The sequence below is a fragment of the Excalfactoria chinensis genome, chromosome 2 (genome assembly GCF_039878825.1).
Source record: "Excalfactoria chinensis isolate bCotChi1 chromosome 2, bCotChi1.hap2, whole genome shotgun sequence".
Lineage (NCBI taxonomy): Eukaryota > Metazoa > Chordata > Aves > Galliformes > Phasianidae > Excalfactoria > Excalfactoria chinensis.
In genome coordinates this window covers 101138471-101165164 of record NC_092826.1, presented here as the reverse complement: position 1 = coordinate 101165164, position 26694 = coordinate 101138471, and the positions used below count along the sequence as shown (strand labels likewise).

At 37.1% G+C, this 26694-nt stretch overlaps 1 protein-coding gene across 1 annotated transcript in view; it reads left to right on the top strand.

Annotated features, from left to right (window-relative positions):
* Nucleotides 1–26694, top strand: part of THSD7A (thrombospondin type 1 domain containing 7A) — a 261280-nt gene that overhangs the window by 112772 nt on the left and 121814 nt on the right. Inside the window, exon 4 of the mRNA XM_072327327.1 lies at nt 24541–25372. Within this exon, the coding sequence (XP_072183428.1) occupies nt 24541–25372 (832 nt within the window). The remainder of the gene's footprint in view (nt 1–24540; nt 25373–26694) is intronic.

Sequence of the window (26694 nt, the reverse complement as noted above, 5' to 3'; positions counted from 1 at the left end):
AGAAAAATTCAGATGTTTCAAAAATTATTAAATATAAATATATTAAATAACATGAAGTATTTGCGTGAAAAAGCAGAGCTCTGTGTTTGTTGACATTCATTTGTGCATCCTTGTTTTTAGTAAGAATACTGTGGGGGTGGGAAGGAGAAATAAAATTGCATTTCCATTGTACTGCTGTTCAAACTGCTCTGGATAAAAGAATAAAGTAAAAAATTCTGCTCATTCTATCTGCCTGACTTGAATGTTCAAGAGCAGGAGCAATGTGTTCTTTTCTTTGGACCGAACAGGTTCAGGTGCATTTTTGCCCACACTGCATGTGCAGCCTCTTGATCCTGGCCAGGCCACTGAGTCCTTGTGTGTGAAGTGCGTGAGCTGTAGTAATATATGCACTGATTACAAAAAGGAAGAAGCAAAAAGTATAGTTAAAATCATGGCACAGATAGGCTTCGTTTCATATCTTGCCACAGAATGAAAAACTAATTATTTGGGGTTTCAAACAAATTTGTCTTTATATCAGAAATGATGAATGGTGACAAATAATGATTAAATACATTTTTTTTTCCCCCCCATTTCTACTTTTTGTTGAATATGGGGAGATTGGCAAGAGGGCCAGGCTTCTAAGAGTGCTTTGAACAGAAGCTGGCTCCCTCACTATGTCTTCTGTGGCTGATTGCTGCCATATCTGCTCAGACATGACCCAATATCTGTCTGCAGTACTCTTCCCAAATAAACACATTTGCCTTTGCTTTCATCTTCCAGGTAGGATAAGCTGCAGTGTTGGACAGAAATTGCTTGTTGAATACAGCAGCATTTCTCTGCTGTGGTGTGTGCCTTTCTTCCCATCATGCAAATGCAGGATCTGTGACTGCTCATTTGTAGCCCTGTTTCTTGAAGAAATTTGGACCCCATAGAGAGCTTCTGCACATCAGAAAATCATGACCCAGCTGACCCCACGAGGCAGCCTTTCCTGAAAGGGAGATTACATTGAGAATTACAGAGGGTACTGAAAGAGCTGATTCAGTGCCATGGATTTGTTGCAAAGCAGTGCTCTGGCACATTCCCTCTTCTCTGTCTCCTCTGTAATCTCATCTGCTCAGTGACTTCAGTTGTCATCCACCACAGCTCTGCTGGATGCTGCCTCTCACTTTTGACCCTTCTCACTTGGTCCTATTGTTTTCTGCATTTTCTCACTGTTTTCTTAGAACAATTTACGCTCATCCATTCACTGGCAAGCTGAGCCAGGCACTACTCTGCCAACTAGAGGTTCTGATTCTTTCCTTGATCTTTGTATTGGTGCTTCATTACTTACCCACTTTCTCCATGCTGCCTCCTTGCTGGGTTTCATTTAAATTTATTGAATTGCATAGTGACAAGAATTAAATTTTACACAAATTTTGTACTGCATAGGCAAAGAGTGATGAAATAAAATTTATGTGGAACTCTGTAGAAAAGCTTTATTTTAATCCACAGTATTTTCATTGTTAGAAATGTTACGGAATCACACAGAATCACGGAATGACTCAGGTTGGAAGGGATCATGAAGGATCATGAAGCTCCAACCCCCCTGCCTGGCAGGGCCACCAGACTTCCATGTTTACTAGATCAGGTTGCCCAGGGCCCCATCCAGCCTGGCCTTGAACACCTCTAGGGACGGGGCATCCACAGCATCCCTGGGCAGCCTGTTCCAGGACCTCACCACTCTAAAACATTACCATGAATGTTTTCTATTACGGTATTTCCTCATTAGCATCTCATGACATATTTTGTTTCAGCTGATATGTTTAGTGCCTAGTATTTATATTTTATCTTCAGGTATGTGTAAGAGATACAGAAAAAAAATTCACGTGTTTCTATATGTTTTTGTGGTTTCTGCAGTACAAAATTTTTGTGCAAATAGGCTTAAGTAATATAATAAAGCAACAGATCCAGCCAAGCTTAGACTATAAATTCTTATTGTGTAGATTAAATATCAAGATTTCTTTATGATTATGACAAGCTGCTAATTAACTAATAACATAATAAATTAAAAAATCAGTTTTGTTGCTCCAACACTCTCTGACTGTTGCTAATTATAGCCCAATTAGTTCTTGTTTTACTGTCAAAACAAACTCGTGAACAGTTTCTCCTTAATGCTGCTAATATTTCTTAATAGTAGAAAATTCAGTGTAGTTATGCTTTCCTTTTCTTTCAGAAATCAAGTATATAGTTTCCCCTATATTCTTAAGTGGAGCACAGAGGAACAGAGCTGTAATTCTTTGATAGCAAACCTAGCAGTGCAAAATAGTAGATGTACAAATATAAAAACAAAAGTGTTAATTACAAATAATTCTACAGATGCAATAATCTGCTAATTTATTCAACCTTCTTAGTCTATTTAGAGACCAGTTTATATTGTTTTCACTGTTTTAAGCTTTTGTGTTTCCATCTTCACTTGCTAACCAAAAGAAACACTGGGTGAATGAAATAGCCTTCTTACACACAGAAGGAAAATGGCATAGAAGAATGGCTGATCTGGGATTTACAAATACTTTTATTCATGCTTTTAAATAGGAGCTATATGCAAAAATCAGTATAAATTTGATGAGATCATAAAAGATCAAATGCATTTACAGGCTTGCTGGCAAGTCTGGCAAATAATCATTATTCTGAGAAGGGAAACGTGCATCAATCTAATCCCTCAAAATAATCTCCAAAATAACTCTAATCCTGAAAATAACTTTTTTGAATTTGTACAAGGATAAAAAAAAAAAAAAAAAAAAAAAAGGTTTTAGGTTAAATGCTTATAATACAAAACCAGAGTAGATAAAATACCCTAAAGCAGTGGGAGCAATATAATTTTGATTCTTAAACTGTGTTGATGACTGATATATGTAAATATATGAATATATATACATGCATTGTTCTGTCTACCTAAATACTATAAACTACTCGAACCATTAGAAGCATTACAGGCTTCTCTTACAGAGTGAAAAGGTAGTTCAAAAAATAAAATTTAAAGGCTTTCTATAGCTTTCAATGCATTGGCTGGGAGTTTCCCAGAATGCCATCTGTACGGTGGCACTGCCCAAGCAATGGACAAAATATTTTAGTGGGACACATATTTTGATTCATAGAGAGTACTAACAGATAATTCTTAAATCCAAAGATGCTATAAACATTTTACCATAGCCAAAAACATATATATATGTTTTCACTCCAGTTGCGTAACTTTTCTTTGCTAAGATTTTTAGCACAGGTTCCATTCTTTGTCATATTTCAAGATTCTGAAGTTTTGGAAGCCTCTAAAAGAGGAAGCAGGACCTAGAGTGGCTTCTAACATTGATTTTTGAGATTTTCCTGAAACAAGGAGAGTCAATTAAAAATGTTTGGATTTTATTTTAGGATAGCAGAACTGACTTCAAAAGTAAACAGTGAGGCACAAATTTAGATGTAGTATCATAGTATCATAGTATCATAGTATCGTGCGAGTTGGAAGGGACCTTAGAGATCATCGAGTCCAACTCCTGGGTTTCGAGCCCTCTGTGTAGCGAAGCGGCACTTCTACCCCCTGTGCCACAAGGGGGATTCGAACCCGGGCCCTTCGGTGCCGCAAGCAGCACTTTATACCACTGCGCCACCGGGGGCACAGTCTTTTTGGTTGGGGGATTTTGTTTGTGGTTTTATTTTTGTTTTAAATGTATGGCTCATACTACTAGGTAAGTTGACTATTAACAAAATTAGATTTTTTTCCCAAATATTTTTGCCTGTTTGACAGAATGGGGATGTTTGTGTGTGTTAGGCTTCACAGCCAAAGAAACAATGAATACTTCAGTATTTAACGAAACTGATTTTGAGTAGATATTTTTCAGTAAGGTTGTATATAGTTTATGTATTTTTGATCTCTGAGATTACTCTGTGAGAACAGTTAGCATATTGTGTTAGCCGAATGGTTCAGTGCATACAGACCTGATGCTATTTAACTTATGCTCAGGCTTCATATGAGTGGTTAGCCTGGCATTCCATGTTCTGAGGCAGTAGGGACTGTGTTTTTTAGTTCTTTAGGGATTCGGGAGTGTTGTAATTAGTTATTTTTGATTAACCTATTAGAGTGGACAAAGTCTAGCTTTATTATCTTTCATTGGCTGTTCAGCAGTAGTATTAGATTGACAACACAATTGCGTCCCTCCTGATTTTCTTCAGCTAGCTCCCTTTGCATCTTTCATGAGGACAGCTTGTGTAGCCTCTATTAGCACATGAATATCTCTAAAATGTGCACTTGCGCCCATGTTACTCTACTTATATATGCTGGGATAAACCTCTGCAAATGCTATAACCTGTCGCAGGATATTTTTTGCATTCCTAAAGCTTAAAAAGAATTTATGAACAAATGAAAAGTGGGTTTCTTTTCTCCTTCTTTTAAAAGGCAGTAAGTTTTTAATATGAAAAATGTAGCAATAGACATTTGTAAAACGACAGTGCCATTCTAACTGAAAAGTTTTGGTATTTCTACAGTATCTGTCACCATTTTATAGGAGGTGAATAATGGCACATTAGTGCATCACATTTGCTTGATAGCATATGACAGGAACTTTGTGCTAATGCTGCTAATCAGAATGAATCTTAGTCACTTTGAGCTCATGCTGTAGTCACACATACAGAAATTCACAACAGGAACTGACTAATGTGATAACCTCACACTAAGGTGCAGTGCCAGGATTGAACTAAAAGGTGGAGAGCACTAAGCTTCCAGAGGGAGAAGCCAATTAGCACATTTTGCAATGTGGTCTTGCTGTCATAGGATGAGAGGTTTATTTCCACTAAATGGAAAATATCCAGCCTCCTTAAAGGCTTGGGTCTTCTTTGCTGCTTCATATTTCCTGAGATGGGAACAATTAGGCAAAATGCTTGTCATTCTCTGGTGTCTTAAAATATTCCAATTCTAGATAACACCACATGTGTTTTACTTTCATATTCATCAATTAAAATGGTAATGGATAGAAAATTATTTTGTTATTTAGATCTGAGAGAGTTCTGCCTTCCTCCTATCCAATATTTGTTCTTTTCTCCTCCTGTTTTTTGGGACATAAAACTAATAGAGCCTGTTAGAGCACTTTGTTTACGTAATACTGAATTTGTATGGTAAGAACTTTATTAGTATTATTTTATATTATTTTTCTTTAAAGGCACTCTCTGGACACTCTATAAGCAATTCCTTTCCTGCTGAAGTAGCACCTTCCTTATAAGATGTCCTTTCCCTGTGTTAAGCCTGGTAGTTCTGGTATGCAACGAACATCATGGATTTTCCTGTATCTTATGAAAATATGCATGATGAGAGAAGGCAGACTTTTATTAATACAATATTTGGAAAGAAATTAATGATGACACTTAGTATCTTTAAGATGCAGCTCTGTGCCCTGGAGAGGCACTTAGAACTTGAGGACCCAAAGCTTCAACAGGTACAAGACTCCTTGTCACCTGAGTATAGCTCATGCTGCTGCTTTTTTACTGCTTTAGCATACAGTACATCCCTGAACACAAACCTATTGAATAGTATCAGCTCTCTCTTATACTATTCATATACTAAATTCATATACAAAACTATATACTGTTTTGTCCAATCATGAATGCAGTCAGTGCATTTAAAATAGAGGTATGCATACTGACTTGGGATTGACCTGTGAGAACAGGATTGACCTATCCATTTTGTCCACTACTTCTGTAAACTGCTGGAAAGTAAAATCTGTTTTATAAGTTGTTGCCTATCACGCTGAAAGTGTGTAATTTCAAGTCAGAAAAACATTCTCTGTGTGAATATTAATCACCCAGCACCTTGAACAAAAGCAAACTGGACCGTGAAATTGTTAGTGGAGATATATGCTCTATTCAGTCAGAGATGAGAAGACATAGCCTGATTCTTTTACACATGCATACAGCAGAGAGAACAGGACTGTGAGGGCTCACTGGAAGCAATGTATGTGTTCTCCTCTGAAGCTCTACTAGTTGAAACCAGTGGTTTCCAGCACTGTGTTTCATCTGACAGGTACTCTTTAATTGAGTAAATTGACTTTTTAGCCAATTAAAAATACAATTACTAAACAGCAACAATAAAAACAAAAACACCTGTTGAGATGTTTGTTCTTGACACGTACCTACCATGGACTCTTTTCTTTTGTATTTCCACTTTGAAAGTAGTTCTGAAAGATGTGCTTTTCAATTAATGGCAGTGTGCTCTTCCAATGAATCAAAAATGTATAATAGTGGAATGAATTGGTTTCAGCCCTGGTTCTTTGAATTTTGTGTGTCTGAGAAAATTTTCAGGTACTTAGTTTGACACTGTTGAAAAGGGAATGTTCTTGATTCAAGTCCTAGTAATTTCTAGGTTTATATGGGATGAAAATAGGTCAGTCTTGTCATACTACCTAAGTGTTTCATACAAACTAAAATCTGGACATCAGTTTAGTCTTGATTCTTACAGCACTACTGAAATATCACCATTCTCTGTTGGAAAAACTGGAATGTATATGCTTTTGTTTTCAAACCCTTATATTTCATATAAACAAAGATGAGTTGAACACCATTTTAATATAAGCCGCCTCAGATAATTTGTATTAAATAGAGAAAGTGTAGGGTTCTTTTATGGAAAATGCGTTGCATTTCCATCCATATTTGCTCTTATTTCTGCTCTTATTCCTGCTCTGTAAGTTATGCAATGTGGTTGACATTTTTAGTTGCTGATAGTGAAAAGCCTGTTGGCTGTAAAAAGCGTTTGAAGTGAAACATGCAATTAATATTGAATTTGCTCAGATAATGTTCTATTTCTTACAGAGAAATTATGAAAGCTTCTGATATCATTCCCTGTAATGGAGGAAAGTCTGTAAGCATCAGGATTAGCGACTAAAACCAAGGTCTTAAAGATTGCCAAGGGAGTAGTAGAATCACTGTCTGAACTTCTGTTATTGGATTTTAGCTATTAGTGTTTGAATTATTGAAAAAAGAAACACAAAACCCAACAACAAAAAAACAAAACAACAAAGCAATACAGTAAAATAACAGATTTTTTTTTTCAGAGCTTTCACTTTAATGTGTGCATTTTATCTGCTTATTTAAAAACTAAAACATATTTTTTCAGTTAATGCTATTGCTTTAAATGTTCAAATATGTTAATATGTGTACGTATATTTAGTTCATAAAATAATGCACTCTGCAGTTTTAAATTAGTAGTGATTTGTCAACAGCACATATTCATTTTTCTTGCCCTCAGAAGACAAGAAGATAAACATTCCCTGTAACGTCTTTCACTAAGTTTTTCTGTGTCATAGTTTACTGTTAACATATATCATGACAGATTAGTTGTTAATTGTGAAAGAATGCTCAATAGAAAATTATGCTAGCTGAAAGTTTTCTGGCTCACTAGCAGTGTTTTTACTTCTGCTTTAACACCTAAATGAAATGTAAGTGTAGATTTTCAGCTGGTGTCTAGTTAGGTGCAAAACAGCAACAACAAAAACTTCTGTGAACATCTTTGTGTGCTCTAAAATAAAGCATTGCATTAAATTGTGCAAGTCATGCAGCCACTGTCTGTTTTGAAAGTTATTTAACATTCTTGCTCAATAGAAGCAAAATACTTCAGTTTTGGAAACAGCTGAAGACTTCCATCTCTGATATCACTTGCAGTACTATCTAAAGTAGGAGAATTCTGTAGGCAAAATCCACTACTTTAAACTCTTATCCTTTTCTTATTGACTACTTCAAACCTTTCTTCCTATGTTCCTGGCAATCATTATACTTCAGCTGCACTCACACTTCTCATTGACTGTTTGAGTGGTTGAAAAAGGAGAAAGAGATCTCATTGCTAATTAGTCCTTTTGTATTTCACCCTCTCCAAGTTTTGGCTGAGTTACAGGAATGAGAATTTGTAGATATTTAGTAATACACTGCTTTGATAAGACTAACATGGACCTGTGATATTCTAAGGAAATTCTGATTAACTGTCACAAGCACCTGGGCACCTACAGCTGGTACAAAAGGGAAGGGAGAACAAGGAACCCAAACCTCCCTCCTTTACATTATCTTTCTTATAAAACTTCATTTCTAATTTTGGAGCCTTAAGATTTTTGCTAAATAGTACTTGTCCTAAACCAAGTGTCTGACATGCAAGTCCAGTCCACCTAAGAGTGAAAAGTCTCTCATCGGGTTACAAGTTTGTATTTATAGAGTGCAAACAGCACTTAAAATAACTAGGCAAGAAAGAATTTACTGCAATAACACTAGTGCTTTAATGACTACTGCACATGTTTTTTATAAGCTTTGCCATTTACACTTTAAAAGTTAGAAAAACAGAGACACATTTGCTGGATTTTATTGAAAAAGAATCAAGTGATCCGAACCCAGGAGAAATACTAGACAATTGTTTATGTGTCTCTAGCATTTTATCTTTTTTCCTTTTTTGTCTGTACAAGTCTTTATTTTTTTCAGTGAAGCCCAGAAGGCTTCACAAAATGGTATATGCAACTTTCCTACTGATAACAGAAAACTCGATAAAGTTGCCACTGTTACATATAAGAACAGATATAATGTTATTTACTGATGTCTGACCAATGTCCTTTCCAGTCTCAGAAATCAGATAAATATGGATTTAGCATAGCCTGAGAGAGCTAGGGCAGTTCAGTCTGGGGAAGAGAAGGCTCCGGGGAAACCTGAGAGTGACCTTTCCGTATCTAAAGGGGGCTGTAAGAAAGAAAAGGACAGACTCTTTAGTAGGGTCTGTTGTGACAGGACAAGGGGAAATGGTTTCAAATTTAAAGTGGGGAAATTTCAAATGAATATAAGGCAGAAACTTTTTACAGTAAGGAAGGTGAGGTACTCAAATAGATTGCCTAGAGAGGTGATGGATGCTCTGTCCCTGGAGACAGTCAAGGTCAGACTGTATGGGGCTGTGAGCACCTGATCTATCTGTAGGTGTCCTTGTTCATTACAGGGGAGTTGAGTTTGAGTTCCATCTCAAACCATGTTATGATTCTGTGAAATCAGGTTTCTTTCTTCTATGAATTCCTACCCTGGAATAAGTTTATTGCCTTTAAAAATCAGAAGCAAAAAGAAACATGCAGAGTTTACTAAATACTGATTAGTTATTTGCATGCATTAAGCAGATGCACATGATTTAAGAATACATTTGATTCTCTTTGTTACCCAGACGACTTTTTTAGTGGTGCCATACTGGGTTGAGTTTTTTCTTACCTATGTTAACTTGCTGCCATACAAATATCAGAGCTCATTTTCTAGGTGCTTGTGACTGTTTTTCTCTCCAAACAAGAGTTAGTTTAAATAGTATCATAAAAAGGAGGGGAAGAAGAGACAATGGTATCAAGGATAAAGTAACGAAGATCAAATTAAGTAAGATAAATTTAGCTCCTGTATTTAATTTATCATTTGTGTATGGAAAACAGCTTCTCCTTGAGACAAACTGCAAATCTTCTGTCTTAAGATGGAACAAGAGCTACTTCGTTTCTCAAGTCAAATTGGAATTGAGTCAAATTTTAAATTCTAATGGAGATGTAAGCCAAATGAATGTGTGACCCCGCCTGGACAACATTTGTTCTTCCGTTGTGCATCTGAGAAGGATAAAAGACATTTTTATGACTGTTCATGGATCCTAGATGGATAATGGATAATTACCTCTTACATATCCTCCAGGAAACAAAACAGAACAGTGACCATAAGATCACTACAAATGTCTTTTGAGACATTGAAACTCCTATAATAATTTTTGGAGTTTTTGTTCTTTCTTTTTCTTACTGAGCTCAGAAAATATTTTTATGCTAATAAGTTTCTGAAAACATTAGGGAAGACTTATCAGTCACTCTCTCCTTTTTGATGCCCTTTTGTAGAGACAAAATCCTTGAAACAAAATGACCTTTCTGTTTTTGTTGTGTTTTTTTTCAAAGCCTTTTCAAGATTTCTTTTTTTTTTTTTTTTTTTTTTTTTTTTCCCCAGAGTAATTCAGGCTGATAAGGATCTTTGCATCACTTATTTGGCAATAGGATGACCGTTTCTTTGTCCAACACTAACCTTCCTTCTCTCCTTGTTATCTTTGGTCAGGGCTGCTTAATTCAAGTCATCCCCTCTGAAAGATATCTATAGCCCAGTTCTTTATTGATTTTTGAAAGATCTGACCTGTTGAAATTTCCCTGCCAATGAGTTAACCTTCTTGCCTGAAGGTGAATTAAAATGGAAACTGACGTTTCTAATTTCTTGAGTGGTGTAGCCAAAGGAGCTGTGCTAAAGTGCTATGATGTTAAGTCAGTCTTTTAAGTGGATTTGTTGATGAGCCTCCTTGGGCTGTGTAGCAATAGATCTTTGCTCATTTGCAGTTCCTTTCTCAAACTGTTTTAAAATAAATACAGTTATATCACATTCTCAGATCTGTTGCTTTTTCATAAAGTTCTCTTGTAAAATTGCACCTATCAAAGAAATCAATGCAAAGAGACTTAACAGCAAAGGTTTTTATTACCAGTAAGTAGGTATTCTTATTGGCATTGCTGAGGTAGCATTGGGATAACTCTCCAAAAATGCTCCACCAGTTGATCGTTCATGAACAAATTATATTTTTACGAATGTTACATATTCATTACATTCCCCAAATCATTATCCTATTCACTCCCAATGATTGTTAACAGATAGAGCCTTATTTAGCAGACTCTGAGGCCATCTTATGACGGTCCATTTGTTGTTCCTTCAGTGGCCACCTTCAACACAATGGTTCTTTATCTTTAATTTGCTGACTCACCTTCCACAGCTGGCTTATCTCCATGTAAGACACCATACAAAGACTATTTGTCCCAAAGATTGCTGTGAAATGCAGGGACAACCGGAGAAGTCTCTACACACAGAGATAAGGAAGACAAAGCAGAATGTCTTGACACCTGTCTCTCTCATTCTATGTATTTTTGGTCCTGCGTGAGGGGTCTGCAAAAACAGGCACACAGTTTTTCAGTTGTGTGTTTCATCTGCCTTGTTAAAGTAAAACAGCCTTACAACATGCTTCCCCACCTACAATGCTACATTGCAGTTATTATCCGCAACATCTCAAGGCTACTATAGTATTGCAAGTAAGTATTAATCATATTAAACAACAATTCAGTGGCTATCCTTTTAAGACTATTAGTAGAATATTTTTTAATTACATCTTCAAATCATAAGAGTTCAGGTTCAATCAAGAAAAAACAAAACTGACGGTAACGAAGTGAATTATTCAGTTACCTAAACGATTGACCTAATATGACAGTATAATTTCAGTAGGTTTGATGAATTAACCTGAATTGTTTTGGAAACAGCATTTTTGAAATACAATTTTGCTAATTGCATCTGCAGTGGTTTCTTAATAAGTACTCAGTATCCTAAAAGTTCTACTAGGGTGATTGATCAGATAAACATATCTCTTCCTATATCTGTCTTGTATATGGTCTATGTATATGCTCTAATGCCTTCTCTGTCTTTCACCGTCTCTCAACTGGGAGGTTGTCCTCCAGAACAGTTGACAAAATATTTCCAAGTCTACATAATATATAAGGTGGTACTTTAAAAAATAATTAATATATAAAAACGTTTCCACCTACTATTTGGAAATGTGTTTGTCAAGCTAATATATATATATATGTAACACACATATATATGGTATTATTTCTTAGAAATATCTACTGAAATTCTGGTGTTAATTCTTATAAAATGCCCTCAGTAGCATGTCTTCAGAAATCAAAGGTAGTACTAGCAAAGCAATTTTGGTGCTAGAACAGAGTACAATAGCAGAGGTCAGCCCCTGTGTCCGTCTTTTGTTTCTTCAGTGCATGGGTGGAATTTTAAGAATTCTCCCAGAAATTACTAACATGCTTGTGATGCACTCCTAAAAATACTTGTATAATATAAAATTTTTGCACTAGTGATCTGCTTTATTTTTAATAACGCATGTTGGATTCTTGTGATAGATCAGTGTGATAATGCCAGGTTACATGCAGATGTCTCTGCTGTAAATTATGGGGGGTTCTCTTCAAAATCCATAGTTATATCATGATCTGAGATGCATAAGTAACGCATTAATACTTCATAGAAATTATTTATTATTTCTAATGCAAAAATTTTGGCAAAAAAAATAAAAAATTATTCACATAGAAAAGTTTGTTAGATATTGCCAACATCACAAAAATAGACAAAAGCTCTTTCTTTAATATGTTTGTTCAACACATTTGCCAGATGATATAAGTAATATTAGCTTTTTAAAATTAATTATTTATCTCACTTGTGTCTGGAATTAAAATGATCAATTGTAAAGTGCTCAAATTGAAGCCATTATTTTTTTTTGCATACGATGCAGTGACTATTTTCATACTGTCCTGACAAGATTTCCTCAAAACAAATATATATCTACCCCTATATATCTACCCCCTCTCTAATCTGCACTGGCATCTTTGAATATGTACTCATGGTTTCATTGGTTTTCACCATATGGACCTATGGGAAGGAAAACAACACAATTTTAGGGGAAAGTTGCCACTGAAAATGGGTTTCACAGGAATTCGGCAAACTGAAGATGATGATGAATAATAAATGAACAGAGAATAAGCTTGAGAGAATGTATCTCAGCAAGACATATAATCTTAGTGCACTTCAAAAGATTTATGACTTTATTATTTCAGAGCAATACGTAGGCAATTTAAATAATGAAATATTTAAAGGTAATGTATATATATATATAATTGAAATATCCTGTTATGTTCTGTACTTAGAAGGCACAGTTTCTTTAAACTTTGCTTTGCTTGAAAGAATTAGAAGAAAAAACAACAAAACAAGAATGAGGACAGAACATTTTCTAAGCTATATTCATGAAGTTCAGGTCTCCTGAAAACAACTGTAGAGAATCTAGAGATATGAAAAATCTACTTATTTGATCCTTGAATGTCTTTTAGCTCTCTGATGACCAGAGAAAGAGTGAAAATGCAGAAAAGCGTGTACACTGTGTTCTGTGAATAAGACTTCTGCAAAGAGTGAGAGAAAGAAGCAGTTCCCATCTGGAATTCTTCCTTTCTTACGAAAACCCAATTTGCAGCAGAACTAGGATTTAGAGTGAAACACAAGGGTAAACCAGGCACATTGAGTAAACTATGTGCCTGCAGAAAGAAAATGATGGAAGGTGTATTTGCTTCATGCTTTACTGCTGCTTCATACTTTATGTCTATTTACATCATGCGCACTGTTTTTCATCGATATATCTAAATGGGTTTTAAAATTTGATATTGTTGTCCTTGCTTTATGCAGGAGAAAGTGCAAGGAGACAAAAAATAAAAATAAAAATAATGGTGCATGTAGATCACCCAGCAGGCTGGGAGTACAACCTAAATCTTTTGCTGACTTTATGCAACTCAGTTACAGACTTCCTGCTACCTTGTCTGACATAAGATCGCACAGGAAGTCTGACCCTTTAAAGCAATCAGTGCCCACAGATATTACATGTAATTTCTGGCGTCTGTCTGTAGTATCCTAGTTGAATGCTCTGTGAAAAGCTGTTGCAGTTACATTTCTTCATATCTCAGTCAGGGAGGTTTTTGGTTTGTTTGCCCTTGGCAAAAGCAGGCAGAGGGGGACTGCACACTGAGTTCTGGCACGAGTGCTACAGCCTGCACTGATGGATGTGCCCCGTGGTAGCAGCAGCCCCACAACCAGCACTTCTGGCTATCAACAGCACAGCAGGAGGCTGTGATGAGCAAGGGGAGGAAATAAAAGGGCAGAAAATGAGACACTGGCATAAAAACAATACTGCTTGTTTGGTCTTAATGCAAACTGAAACAGAAGTGTTTGATCCTCACTTTCTAATGCATCAGCCTGCGTGTACTGAAGAAAATCACGTTTGACAACCCAAATGACAAAATTATTCATGAAGTGATTTAAAGTCCCTGTAACCTGTTCAGTATACCAGATTGTCATGAGATTGCCTTGAACTCTGTATGAAGGTAAACCATCCAATAGTACCCAGCAATTAGTGCTGCAACACGTGCTGATGCTTAAATTTCATCAAAAGGAGTATTGGTGGTTTTGCAACTGATCTAATTGGGATTCACTCTCATGAAAACTGAAGAGCAAGGCTGAGTTGTTTGAGTTAGAGCATGGAATCTCAGTTTCCATGTGTGCTCACAATGATTGTTACAGTTTCAGTTGAAATACACTGAATTTGCTTTGCAAATTGTAGGTGACTTAAAGGAAAAATGCTGACAGGGAAAACAGGGAGCACTGGTTCAGAACAAAGGGAAAAGTCTCAATTTAGCCTGTACAAATCAAGTTTTTAATAAGCAGTGGATCATGAATTGTTTTTCTCAGTAATGTGTCCCTTACAGGTATATTCTGATTCAGGGACAGAGGTAAGAGTAATCTGTGGTGATGTTATTGTTGGTCAAATAATTATAGAACTTTTGCTGTTAAATAATAATATTTATTCCTGATTGTAGTCCCTGTAGTAAATGGAGTAACTACTGATTTCACAGATTTTCTTGTAATTGCCTTGGTGTTCATGGCATTGAAATGTTTTGTTTTTCCTTGCCCGATACATAAGAAAAAAATTGTATCAGTGTTTCTATAGTGATGTGTATGCTGAAAATGCTGGGAAGCTGTATGACTGTCAGGGAATGCATCACACCTATGCACTCTTCAGCCTTTTGCCCTTCATTGCTATAAGACACAAGCACTGAGCTGGGAAGGTCTTTGGTCTGACCACATATAGCTCTGTTATGTCCTAGAGGAGACGCAGAGCAGCTTTCAAGTGTTAGTAATAAGAAACCAAAACAAAACAGATGTGGGAGAGATGCAAGCAAAGGTTAACGAAGATTTTCATCTAATTTATGAAGCCTATGAAAGTGTTACTGTGTTTGAAAGTTGTATCACTAGAAGAGCATTGTCTGGCTTTTCAGCAAGCACTAAAACTTGACAGAAAACATGAGGAGTTGGAGAAATACACCGGTCCGGTTTAATGCCACTTATAATGAATGTGATAAATGTTCATGAAGAAGCTTTATGTGTAAATAATCCAAAAGAAACTGTATTTGGTATCTTACAATATCAGAAGTATTTATTGCACTATGACTAGAGGCTGAAAGCAATGTAATTGCTTTGTAGAACATAGCAGCTCTATTTCTCTTTAGAGCATGCTGCTTCAATTAAATATTCCTTTCGTGTGTTCATTCAATATTCATTTTGGCTGCTACTGCTATACTATGTAAATGAGAAATGAATAGTTAGAGGAACTAATCATAAAAAGCTAAAAAACAATTTAAAAAAAAGTCTGAAGAAAGGGATGATTTAAAATCTGAATAATATTTTGAGAACTAGCTTAAGTTTATGGTATGTGTAAAGGAAAAGATTTAATTAGAGGTTATGGTGGTAACAGAGGGACAGATAGTTCTGCTTTGTGAACTGTCAGCCTTTCATGTTTGCATATATGCTAGAATATACTTCAGGTTATCATATTGCACCACTGCTGCAAGCTGGAGGCTCTCAATAACTTTGGTGCACATAATGATTTTCAGGGTGGTAGGCAAAAGAACAAATATTAGAAAGTGGCAAACAGAAGGAATTTTGTTTCTTCAATAAGCTGAATTAAGTTTTCAGACCAGATTATCCAGGAAAGAACAAACAAAGAAGAAAATTACTGAGATCATTTTGTTTCCTTATGTATTTGTTGTAGGAGCTTTTTTTTCTTTCCATCTTTATAACAGATGAAAAAATATTTCCCATTAGTACTGAGAAAGCACATTAAATTCAATACTTATTTATGTATTTATTTATTTATTTCTTATGGAGCATATGGCTTTGTTTTAGAGACACTAGTTTTCTAATACTAAAAGAAGTGTTTGATGGATTAAAACAAGTACAGTCTGGTTCAGAGAATCATAGGAATTGCACGGGATATCTGGAGATCACTGAGTCCAACCCCTTGCTAAAGCAGGTTCTCTGGAGGAGGTTGAGTAGTAAAGAGTCCAGGTGGATCTTGAATATCTCCAGAGAAGGAGTCTTCATCACCTCTCTGGGCAGCCTGTTCCAGTTCTCTGTCACCCTTAAAGAAGTTTTTTTGCATGTTTGTATGGAATGTCCTGTATTCCAGTTTCCCACTGCTCCCTGTCCTGTTCTGCACGCTACTGAAATGAGCCTGGCCCCATCCATTTGACTTTCACTCTTTAGATGTTTATGAACAGTAATGAGACCCCTTCTCAGTGTTCTCCAAGATAAACCCATATCTATCAGCCTTTCTTCACACGGGAGATTTTCCAGGCCCTGTATCAACTTTATCGCCCTTCACTGGACACTCTGTAGGAGAACCCTGTCTTTTTTTAATTGGAGAGCCCAGACCAGAACACAGTATTCTAGATGTGACCTCACCAAGACGCAGTAGAAGGGGAAGATCACCTCCCTTGACCTGCTGGCCACACTCTTTTTAATGCCTCCCAGGATACTGTTGACCTTCTTGGCCATAAGGGTACACTGCTGTCCACCAGGACACCCAGGTTCTTTTCAGATGAGCTTCTTCCAGCAGGTCACCTCCTAACCCGTACTGGTGCATGCAGTTCTTCCTCCCTGGGTGCAAGACTCCTGTTTTTTTTGAAACTCATCAGGCTCCTCTCTGCACAGTTGTTCCAGGAATTTGTGAGATTATAATACTAAACTGTCCAGCTAGGGAAACAGCAAGTGTAACACTTTTTCTGATTTCTGATGTCAGAATTTGGACTGGTATGGTTTCTCTTTAAGCTTATTTCGTGTGTGCTACAAGTGTGACTTTAAGTGACATTTCAAAACAAGGTTATGAATTATGATATTTACAGTACTCTTAATAGGAGCATCATGTCTATCTTCCTAATGGATGTTAACGGGAAAAATAAAAGTGCTTAGATTTACAAAATACCTCAGTAATTATGTGCAAATTTGCACAGTTAGAAAGATTTCTAAATAGCTGATTTTTCAGACTTTGAAGTTTGCCTTTATCCCATTGTTTGAAAGTGTGCCTGGAAGGTTGGGGAACAAAGAGAAATTTGCATTTTAGATTCATATACATTGCTGTATTTTTAATGTTAGTTTTTGCATTTCCTTGTTAATCTAGGGAATGGAAAGAACTTGCCCTTCAGATTCTGAAATTGAACTTCAGTGTCTTATACTCCAAGGAAATAAAAATTTTGACCTAGGTGTCATATCGTTTGTAGGCATATTTGATTCTCCATTATCTTCCTCTGAATCTTAGACATTGCTGTGTTTTATTCTGTTAACCTCCTTTCCTTTTTTATCTCCCTTCCATATTCTGAATCCATTTTCTTTGATGCAAACACTGCCTTGTGTGTTCTTTTCAACCTCAGAGACATCTGGGAAAGACAAAAGCACTGAGTAGAAACGACAGTCAAGGTGATCCATAGCACTCCAGTACAGGAGATGCTGGCACACAGTGCATGCAGAAAGCCCTACAGCTCCCAGGGAGCTCCCCATGGGTGGGAATGATGTGAAAATAAAGGTTTTGTCTACCAGTGTTCTGCTGCCTCAGTACTCCCGATAGTATAAATTATCATATCCGTGTTTGCAAACACTGCCAGCTTGTCATGTTGGCAACATCTCAGATTCCATATTTTAATAAATAAATAAATAAATGTTAGCACTAATTTATGTAGAATTACAGCATTTTTCTGTATTACTCATCATTGTAATAGACAGTGCATCTATATTAGTGAGACCTACTTCCCTGTTTAGACTATCACAATTAGCTGCCGTCTGTGATAAAAATACCCTTTGCAGAAGCAGTTGTTTTTCCTATGTCACCACAACTGTGCAAAGAAAATGTATATAATACAGGTGTGCTGTATCAACATACACACACGATTCTTGCATTTCAGTCTAACAAAGTGGATCTGCCAAGTGATTCTGGCTGCTACTCTGATCTGGTTCTATTCTCGGTGGCCTGCTGCTGTTTCTGCTCCTTGATGGCTGTGCTATCAGGAGCTGCAGTTTGCATTTGTGGTTGTCTCCTGAGTCCTTTAAAGTCTCTTTGATCTGTGTCTTCCTGACCTCTCTTGAGATTTGCTGCTTACTCTTGAGCTGAATCTTGTAATACTCGTGTCCTTCTGCCTCCCATCCCTGTGTCATCCACTTAACCTTCCTGGCCCACTTCATAGCCTTCTCATAATACGAAGAAAATTTGAGCTCTGTACTACTGTGTACTAGCTTGTTTCTAAACTTAAGAAAAGTAGATTTCTGCTAATCAGTTTCCCAGTAGTCTCTCTAAATACAATCCTCTCAAAATACTAAAAACTAATCTGCTCATTGTCTTGTGCAGTCAGAGTCTCTCTGGCATTAAACTATTAATGCTACTTACAGGCACCAAACTAGTAATACAAATGGGTCAAAACGGGTTCTTGCTTAAAGTACAGCAAAATTCAGCGGAAATCAGTGGTGCAAGCCACATTTGTTAAAAATGAGAGTAACATCTTGTTTGATGCTTTTAAGACTTTCATGGATTCAAGTTTGTTTATTTGTTTGGGGCTTTGTATTCTTATACTTGTATGGGGAAAAAAAGCTTAAGGGATTTTCACATAGCCTTATTTGCCGAGGCTCAAAGCTCAAAATAAATTTGTTTTTTATTTTTCTTTCAAATGGTGTTAATTTTAATATCTGAAATAATATATAAGATACCAAATACTGTAATAGCTTTATTTCACCTCAGTTAGCTGCAAGGTTATTGCTGTTTTAGTGGGGGTATTTGTCTTGATTTTTGACTTCATCGTGATCACTTCAAAGAATTTCAGTACAAACTTATAGCAATGGCTAATTCACTCCCTTCCCTGCTCCCCAACAAAAATAAATATTAAGCCTCCAGAAGCTTAGGAGGAATCTTAATATTGTATTCTGCAGTAATCTCTTTAGAAGACAAAGAATTACAAATTACATTTTAAACTCACTATGACTTCAGTGACAACTCCCAAAAACAGAAAGGATGCAAGCTTCCAATTTATTTCTGTATTTACCATTTGTCAAATGCCAATTAAGCAACATGCAGATAAATTATGGTATTTTCTGGAGACAAGTGCAGCCTAGTCCAGGTAAAGCGTGATGCATCCATCTAAATCTGTTTTAGACAAAATCCCAAGAAAGACTAATTCGTGTTCACAGCAGTAGCTATCTTCTCAGTGCCAAACCATGTATCACATTGTCTGCTTGCAACTGGATCAGCACACAGCAGGGAGAGCAAGTGTGTGTGAGGACTGCTGCTGTGGGAAGTAGAGAACCTAAGGAATATTCATAAAGAGCCAATTAAAACATTATATGAGGCCTTGATTAGGCTTGACAGCTTTCTTAAAGAGTTTCTATTGTTGTTACTAGTGCTTAGCATCAGCTGAGGATTTGTGAAAGAGCAGCTGCCCCCACCCCCCTGCAGCCTTCATGAGATGGTGGTTGTTGAAATCTGTGTGGGGTGTTTTGTTGTTCTGAATCTTTTTTTGCAGAGTTGCATATCTATGCTATATGAGCTTCTGCTAGATTATTTTTTCCCCAAAATTCGTATATAAAAATGTCTACAGTCCACGTTGAACACAGATTGACTTGCTCCTGGCTGTCAGTCTGTCTGTTCTCTTCAGTCTCGTGTATGAATTTCAATCTGCAGATCAGTTGCATACATAGGAAAGTGTGTAAGTACTGCCTATAATAATGATTTATTATAAAAAAAAGATGTTGCAGGTGTTCTGCACTTGATTATCTCATACCTCAAAATGATCTTGATCATTCAGAATGTCTGTGTTTGCTTTGTTTATTCATCATATGTTGAGAATCTTCAGTGCTGTCTTGACCAGCAGGCAAAGGAATAATGGAAGTGTGTGCTGCATGCTTTCACTTCAATCTATGGCAATGAAAACCAAAATGACAGTGGATTAGGATTACTTTGAGATGGGTTTTTTTTTGTTTGTTTGTTTTGTTTTGTTATTTGGATCAAATTGCAAAGCCACTTTACTCAGTTCAGAGATATCTATTTGCCTGCTTTTCTGTGATTATTTTCAAATGAGCCATATCTGGTGTTGACCCTTACAGTGTCTTTGAGGACGCTTAAGACATGAATGAGTTTTGTAGGCTGTTTTTTTTTTTTTCATCAGGAGAGAGAGATGGGTATCTATAAAGAGAACTGCAGGTGATCCTATTTCTTTTTGCATGGTCTGTACTTGTAAATGTACGGCAACATGAATCCTCTGGTAGGTGCTTGTGGTTAGGAAAAGTGACTCCTAGTTCTGTAATCAGATGTGGAATAACTTAATGGGAGATTTTAAAGTTGTGTGCAGATGAAAGCTGACAACTTTTGGTTAATGTGTGTTTCAGAAATTGCTTTCAAAAGTAAATGAAAAAAGGAATTTTTATTTATCAGAATAATTTTGAGCAAAGTTTCTGTTCATATTGTTTGAAATGTTCACCTCCATTTTATTTTCCCTTTTTTAGAGAAAGTAACAAAATGGGAATTCCTCTGTCCCTTCCTCCCCCTCTTTCAGTAAGACAACTAGGTATTCTGAAATGATTTCACTGAAGTTTAGCTTAAAACTTGCTCTTATTCTGAATAAGCACTGAATACAGAAGTGTTTCTTCTTCTTATTATTATTATTATATAAATATTCTCCAGACCCCCAAGAAGAACTGTGGCCAGTTGAGAAAAAGAGTACCTCTATCCATTTTTATTTTTTTTAAAATCTCCTTGGTGTGACATTCTGCAAAGAATTAGTTGTAAAAAACATCTACATAGGTAGGGGAGACAGTGAGCATACAAAGAAGAGAAAGTTTGAGAGAGTGAGGGACATGACATGGGGTAGATGGCCAGACTGTGGGAGAATAGAGATTTCTGGGGACTAGAGGCCAGAGGACAGTGTAATGCTGCTGGTCACTGTATGGGTGAAAAGCAGAGTCACTCCTGAGGTTCAGCAAGCAGGAGAATTGTGTACAAGTCTTCCTTGCTTTTCCTTTCAGTTTTCGTTAACACCTGCCCCCTCCTCAAGTTTAATTTTCTGCCCAAATGAAAATTGATTTGGTTTAGTGCAGAAGCCCCTTATTCTTTTAAGCAACCTGACAGAAGAGATCCTAACCAAGCCCATCCAAAACTGTGGCTCAATTTGGGGCTCTGTAGTCATAAAAAGAAAGGAGTAGTGAAGTGAAAATTTAAGGTGCTGGAATATTTATTGCCTCATAGTCTAAAAATGTTATTTTAAATGGAAAATTAGATATCAATTTATATGTAGATAAAGAGGAGAATCCAATACAATACTAATATTACCAACATGTTTATAAACCTACATGAACTTAGAGGTGCTGCTTAGTTGCTTTCTCAGAGGGCAACATCAATGTTGTTAGCTGGTACTCATTGACATGCTTTTATAAATTTGCATACTATTTTGCAGCAAAAGCAGAATGCCATCTAGTCTGTCCATGCACCTCATTGCTATTTTGGATGGAAAAGATTTTTATTCTAAAAGTAACATTTCTTTATTTCTTTCCCAATTTCCACTCTCAGAGTTTTTGATATTTATTTACTTTAAATATATTTACATTGCCAAAGGTAATGACCCATGCATTAATGCTGAAGTTTTTAGCAGTTGTGTAAAAATAATTATAGAATCACAAGGTTGGAAAGATCATCTAGTCCAATCGTCCTCCTATTACCACTGCTACCACAAGCTACTAAACCATATCTTGTAGCTCCTCATCCAGATGCCTCTTGAACACTGCGAGGGATGGTGATTCCACCACCTTCCTGGGCAGCCATTCCAGTGCCTGACCACTCCCCTAGAGAAAAAGTTTTTGCTAACCTAAGTCTCCTCTGGCCCAACTTGTGGCCATTTCCTCAGATCCTTCTTGTTGCACTGCAGAAGAGGCTAAACCCCTCCTCATCACAATCTCCCTTCAGGAAGTTGTAGAGTGCATGTCAATGAATTGGACTGAGATGACACTTACATGTCATGTATTGTTTTTAGAGAGTGTTTTCTTGTATAATTCATTAATAGAAATTTGCTATAATTATTGGATTTATTATTAATTACTAGAAATTTGCTAGAATCCCCTCCAAACTGCTCTTCATGTATAGTATGGTAAAGACCTGTAAAAAGAAGGGTTGCTTCAGTGAACACACATGGTATACACAGGCTGCAGTGGTCTGTTAGGATGGAAATGTGTAGTTTGCAAGCTCAGATTTATTTCAAACATTGTTATTTTAATTTCTGCTTTAGTCAGTGATTTTTGATAGTTTTTCTAGATTTTCTTTCTGTTAATGTTTGGCAAGAATTCAAAGTGGCATTCTGAAGAAATGGTTCATCAACTCTGTACAAATACACATAAATTAAATAGAGCAATGATTAAGTCATCTGTAGTAGGCTGGCTAGAGATGGATTAGGATATTCTTGTTGAAATGTAAATTGAAATATATTTGAATTCAAGATATATTTATTTTTCCATTTATCTAGCTAAATATAATTCAAACTTTATCTGCAAGAAACAAGCAAATCATAATAATAAACAACTGGAGGAGTTTCCATGCAATGAATTGATCTCTGCTACCTGACACTGATACCTAACATTAATGCTTAGGACTTTAGGACCACAAACTCTTCAGCTGAGGTGTGCTCAATGTTGGCCCAAAAATGTTATGATGAGGAACACAGATTAATTGTTGACATCAGTCCTTTCCCTCCTTTCCCCAGTTTGCTACTGAAGTTGGTGTTGAGTAATCATTCCAGTTTGGGTTGGAAGGGATATTACAATCATCTAGTTCTAACCCCTGCCACGTTCTAACTCCTGCCACAAGCAAATTCTCCAACATCCAGTGCCACCACACTCATGGTAAAGAATTTCTTCCTTATGTCTAATCTAAACTTTCCCTCTTTTAGTTGGAAGCCATTACTCCTTGTCCTGTCACTACACCAAGTCCCTCCCTATCTTTCCTGTAGGCCCCTTTAGGTACTGGAAAGCATCTGTAAGGTCTCTCTGAAAACTTTTCTTCTTGAGGCTGAATAGCTCTTTGTAGGAGAGGTGTTCCAGCCCTCTGCTCATCCTCAGTACCCTTCTCTGGACTCACCATGTACTTTGTATGTTGATGGTCCCAGAGCTGAACACAGTACTCCACGTGGTGCCTTAGAAGATCAGAATGAAGTCCACCTATTATGACTTGCTAGCTGAGCTTTGTGTTCAATGCAGGCTATGACTGAGTTTTTGGGCTGCAATTGCTGATATTTACATTAAAACTGGTGAGAGTTTTAAAGTCAATGGGAATCAGTACTAAGGCAGGACTTCATATTCTTTCCAGTAATTCAAAGACAAACTGTTTCAATTAATTTGTATCAGCCATAATTAATTTAACTTACTGGTGTGCCGCATCAGAATTCTTCTGTTAACCTGCCTTGGAAATAACAAAGTCTCCACCCTGCAATTCCTGCAACTTTACTCACAAATAGTCTTGGTACAATCTCTTGGGTTATTTAGATGAGTAAAGATTGAGTGGTCTGACCCAGATTTTTCATGGAACAGTAGCATTCCATAGTCAGAGAAAATGTATTTGGAGTGGCCAACTGTCTGCAGGTAGATGTCTTTTCTTTGTGAAATTGTTATGTTTCTTTTTTTTTTTTTTTTTTTTTTTTTTTTTCTCAACTGCTCATGCTTTTCTTTTTCACAGTAAGTCAATACACAATTTGTAAATACCACTTTCCAGATTAGAACTTTATGAGGGAGACCTTAAAAAATTAAAAGTATGGTTCTTTGGTTCTTTATCATATGATTTATGCATTTTTTGATAGGGCCTGGTGAGTATTGCAGTTTTCAATAATAGAAAAAGGAGCCATATCAGCTTTCAAGTATATAGATTTTTATTGATCTTGCTGTCACTAATTATAGAAATGTGTGGGGGTATTTATCATATCATATTTATCATATCATATTAGATTTATCATTTCTTCCATATAACCATTTCAGAGCTTTTCTGGTACAAACACTTCTTAACTTTCCTTTTCTTTTCCTTTCCTATACTGAAGAATAGCCATGAGCTACCTCAAATTACTTTTATTTCTTCCCCAAAATGTATAGTCTTGTTCTAATTATTTAACACAATACAGCAGAAGGAGAATGAGTACAAAGAGTACAAAGGGAGTAAAATAGAAATGTGAAGCAAAAGCTAAGGCAGTCCAAAAAAGAGTTTTCATGTAAGTGAGAGAAAGTATTAGATCCATGCCTTGCAGGTAGGAACTTTTCCTCCTGTTTTCTGTCAAAGCCATGTTTCTGATAGCTCAGTTCTAAGGTTCCTAATGTGATTAATTCCTTTGTATATTCTTGAAATTAAATGTTCAGATTGCCTAGGATAAAAACTGAAATCTATCCATAATCATAAGAGAATAATCCAGTATTTCTTTTGTGTTTCTCCAAGCCTGAAGTTCTTAGAGACACTGGAAATACAAAATTGATTCTCTCAACTTGGCTTCACACCATGGTCAGGGAGCAACTAGGCATGCAACATTAGCATCTTCTCTTCTTTTCCAGGCCCGTGGGGGAGATGCATGGGAGATGAATGTGGCCCAGGTGGCATCCAGACTCGAGCAGTGTGGTGTGCCCATGTGGAGGGCTGGACAACGCTGCCCACCAACTGCAAGCAGCCAGAGCGGCCGGACAACCAGCAGAGCTGCTTCCGTGTATGTGACTGGCACAAAGAGCTGTACGACTGGCAGATCGGCACGTGGGACCAGTGCCGGCCTGTCCTCTCCCGCAGCCATGAGAAGCCCCAGGAGTGCCTCAGAGGGGAGGATGGCATTCAGACTAGAGACATCACCTGCATCCAGAAGTCCAACGGGGTGCCTGCTGAGGATGTCATCTGTGAGTACTTTGAGCCCAAGCCTCGCCAGGAGCAGGCATGCCTCATTCCGTGCCGGCAGGACTGCATTGTGTCTGAGTTTGCCCCGTGGACGGAGTGCTCTAAGACCTGTGGCAGTGGGCTTCAGCATCGAACTCGGCATGTGGTGGCCCCACCGCAGTTTGGTGGGTCTGCTTGCCCAAATCTCACTGAATTTCAGGTCTGTCAGTCTAGCCCATGTGCTGCTGAAGAAAGCCTCTATAGCCTAAATGTGGGATCGTGGAGCATGTGCTCAGTGCCCCATTCAAGACAAATACGGCAAGCAAGGAAACGAGGGAAGAGCAAAGACAAGGAAAAGGACAGAGAAAAGGCAGTTCGGGATCCCGAGGCTCGTGAATTAATTAAGAAGAAGAGGAATCGAAACAGGCAAAACAGACAAGACAACAAATACTGGGACATACAAATTGGGTATCAAACCAGGCAGGTTACATGTACTCACAGAAATGGGAAAACTGCTGCTCTGAGGTAATCACTGTTTCTTCACTTGCAGATCATTATTTGTCTCTATTAACTCTAAGATAAAGCACACATAACAGCATGCTGGTATTATTTCACACAAACCCAAGTCCCAATTTACCACATGCACTATTTCCAGTAGGAACATCCCTCATCAAGATCAAAACATTTCTGTGACAAATGTTCAAGCTGTGCTGGGGATCATAGTAAGCATCGCATGAACGCGCACTATTAAACCATGCTAACTCCATATTCTCTGTCTACACAGTTTTCTCTTAAAAACTTGATGAAATTTATCAAATGTCAGCTCTGTGTCTGTGGATTGAGGCAAGTTTTCACCTGCAGATTTTAATGAGTTGTTCATGTTTGGAACAGGTGATGTTATTGCCTGCAAGGCACAAAAGTTTCAGAACAGTCTGGGTATGACATATGATAGAAGGAAGATACTGCTTGAGAGTGCAGCATTTTGTCCAGTGCCTTTTGTTATGAAAATACCATGCAGTATTTTTCGTCCTTTTACCTTCCTAGAGTGAAATTCCTAAGATAGTGAAACATCTGTGTGTGTACCTTTTTCCACTATTTTTTATTTGCTTTTGCATCTTTTCCTTCTTTTATTTCTCTGTGGTAAACTTTTCAAGATCAGCTGTTTTCGTGTTTTGTTTCTGTAACTCTTTTCATAGGCTTCTGAGCAACCATATGATTTTCCACTTGCTTGTTTTGTTTGATGCTCTCTTGCCAGCTTATTTCCCTCTTATCACCCAGAACATCTTTGTCCAACTGTAAGTCTTCTTTCTAGCTCTTCTACCTTCTTCTGACTGCAGTGTTATTCTTCCTACTTTCTTCCCTCCAATACATGATCAATCAGTCTTACTTAATCTGTGAAATGGGTAAGATCCCTTGCTGAATCATGTTGACATCCATTTCTGCTATGTAGGCTTTTAATAGCTTTTATTTTTCAGGGTACTTTTCTTTGGAGCTTCTTTTATGCTAGTTTAACATTCCATCATAGAACTTGGAGTGGCTTCAACCTTTCCTTTCAGAAGCCTAGTTACAGTTTTTCAAGGATGATAAACATTTTTTAAGTATATTTAATCACAAAACGTCAAATTAATATAAAATTTTCATTTCTCCATGGCTAAATATCAGCATGCACCTATAAAACACACTCTCAAATATCTGTCAGTGTAAATCCAGATGATTAACACTACAGTACTGGAAAGCTTGGGTTGTTTAGCTGGGAGGTAGTATGACTGCATGAGGATGTGAGGTGTTTAATGGCATGTAAAATCTTGTCAGAACAAAGACTGGGATGAGTTAATCTCCGTATATCA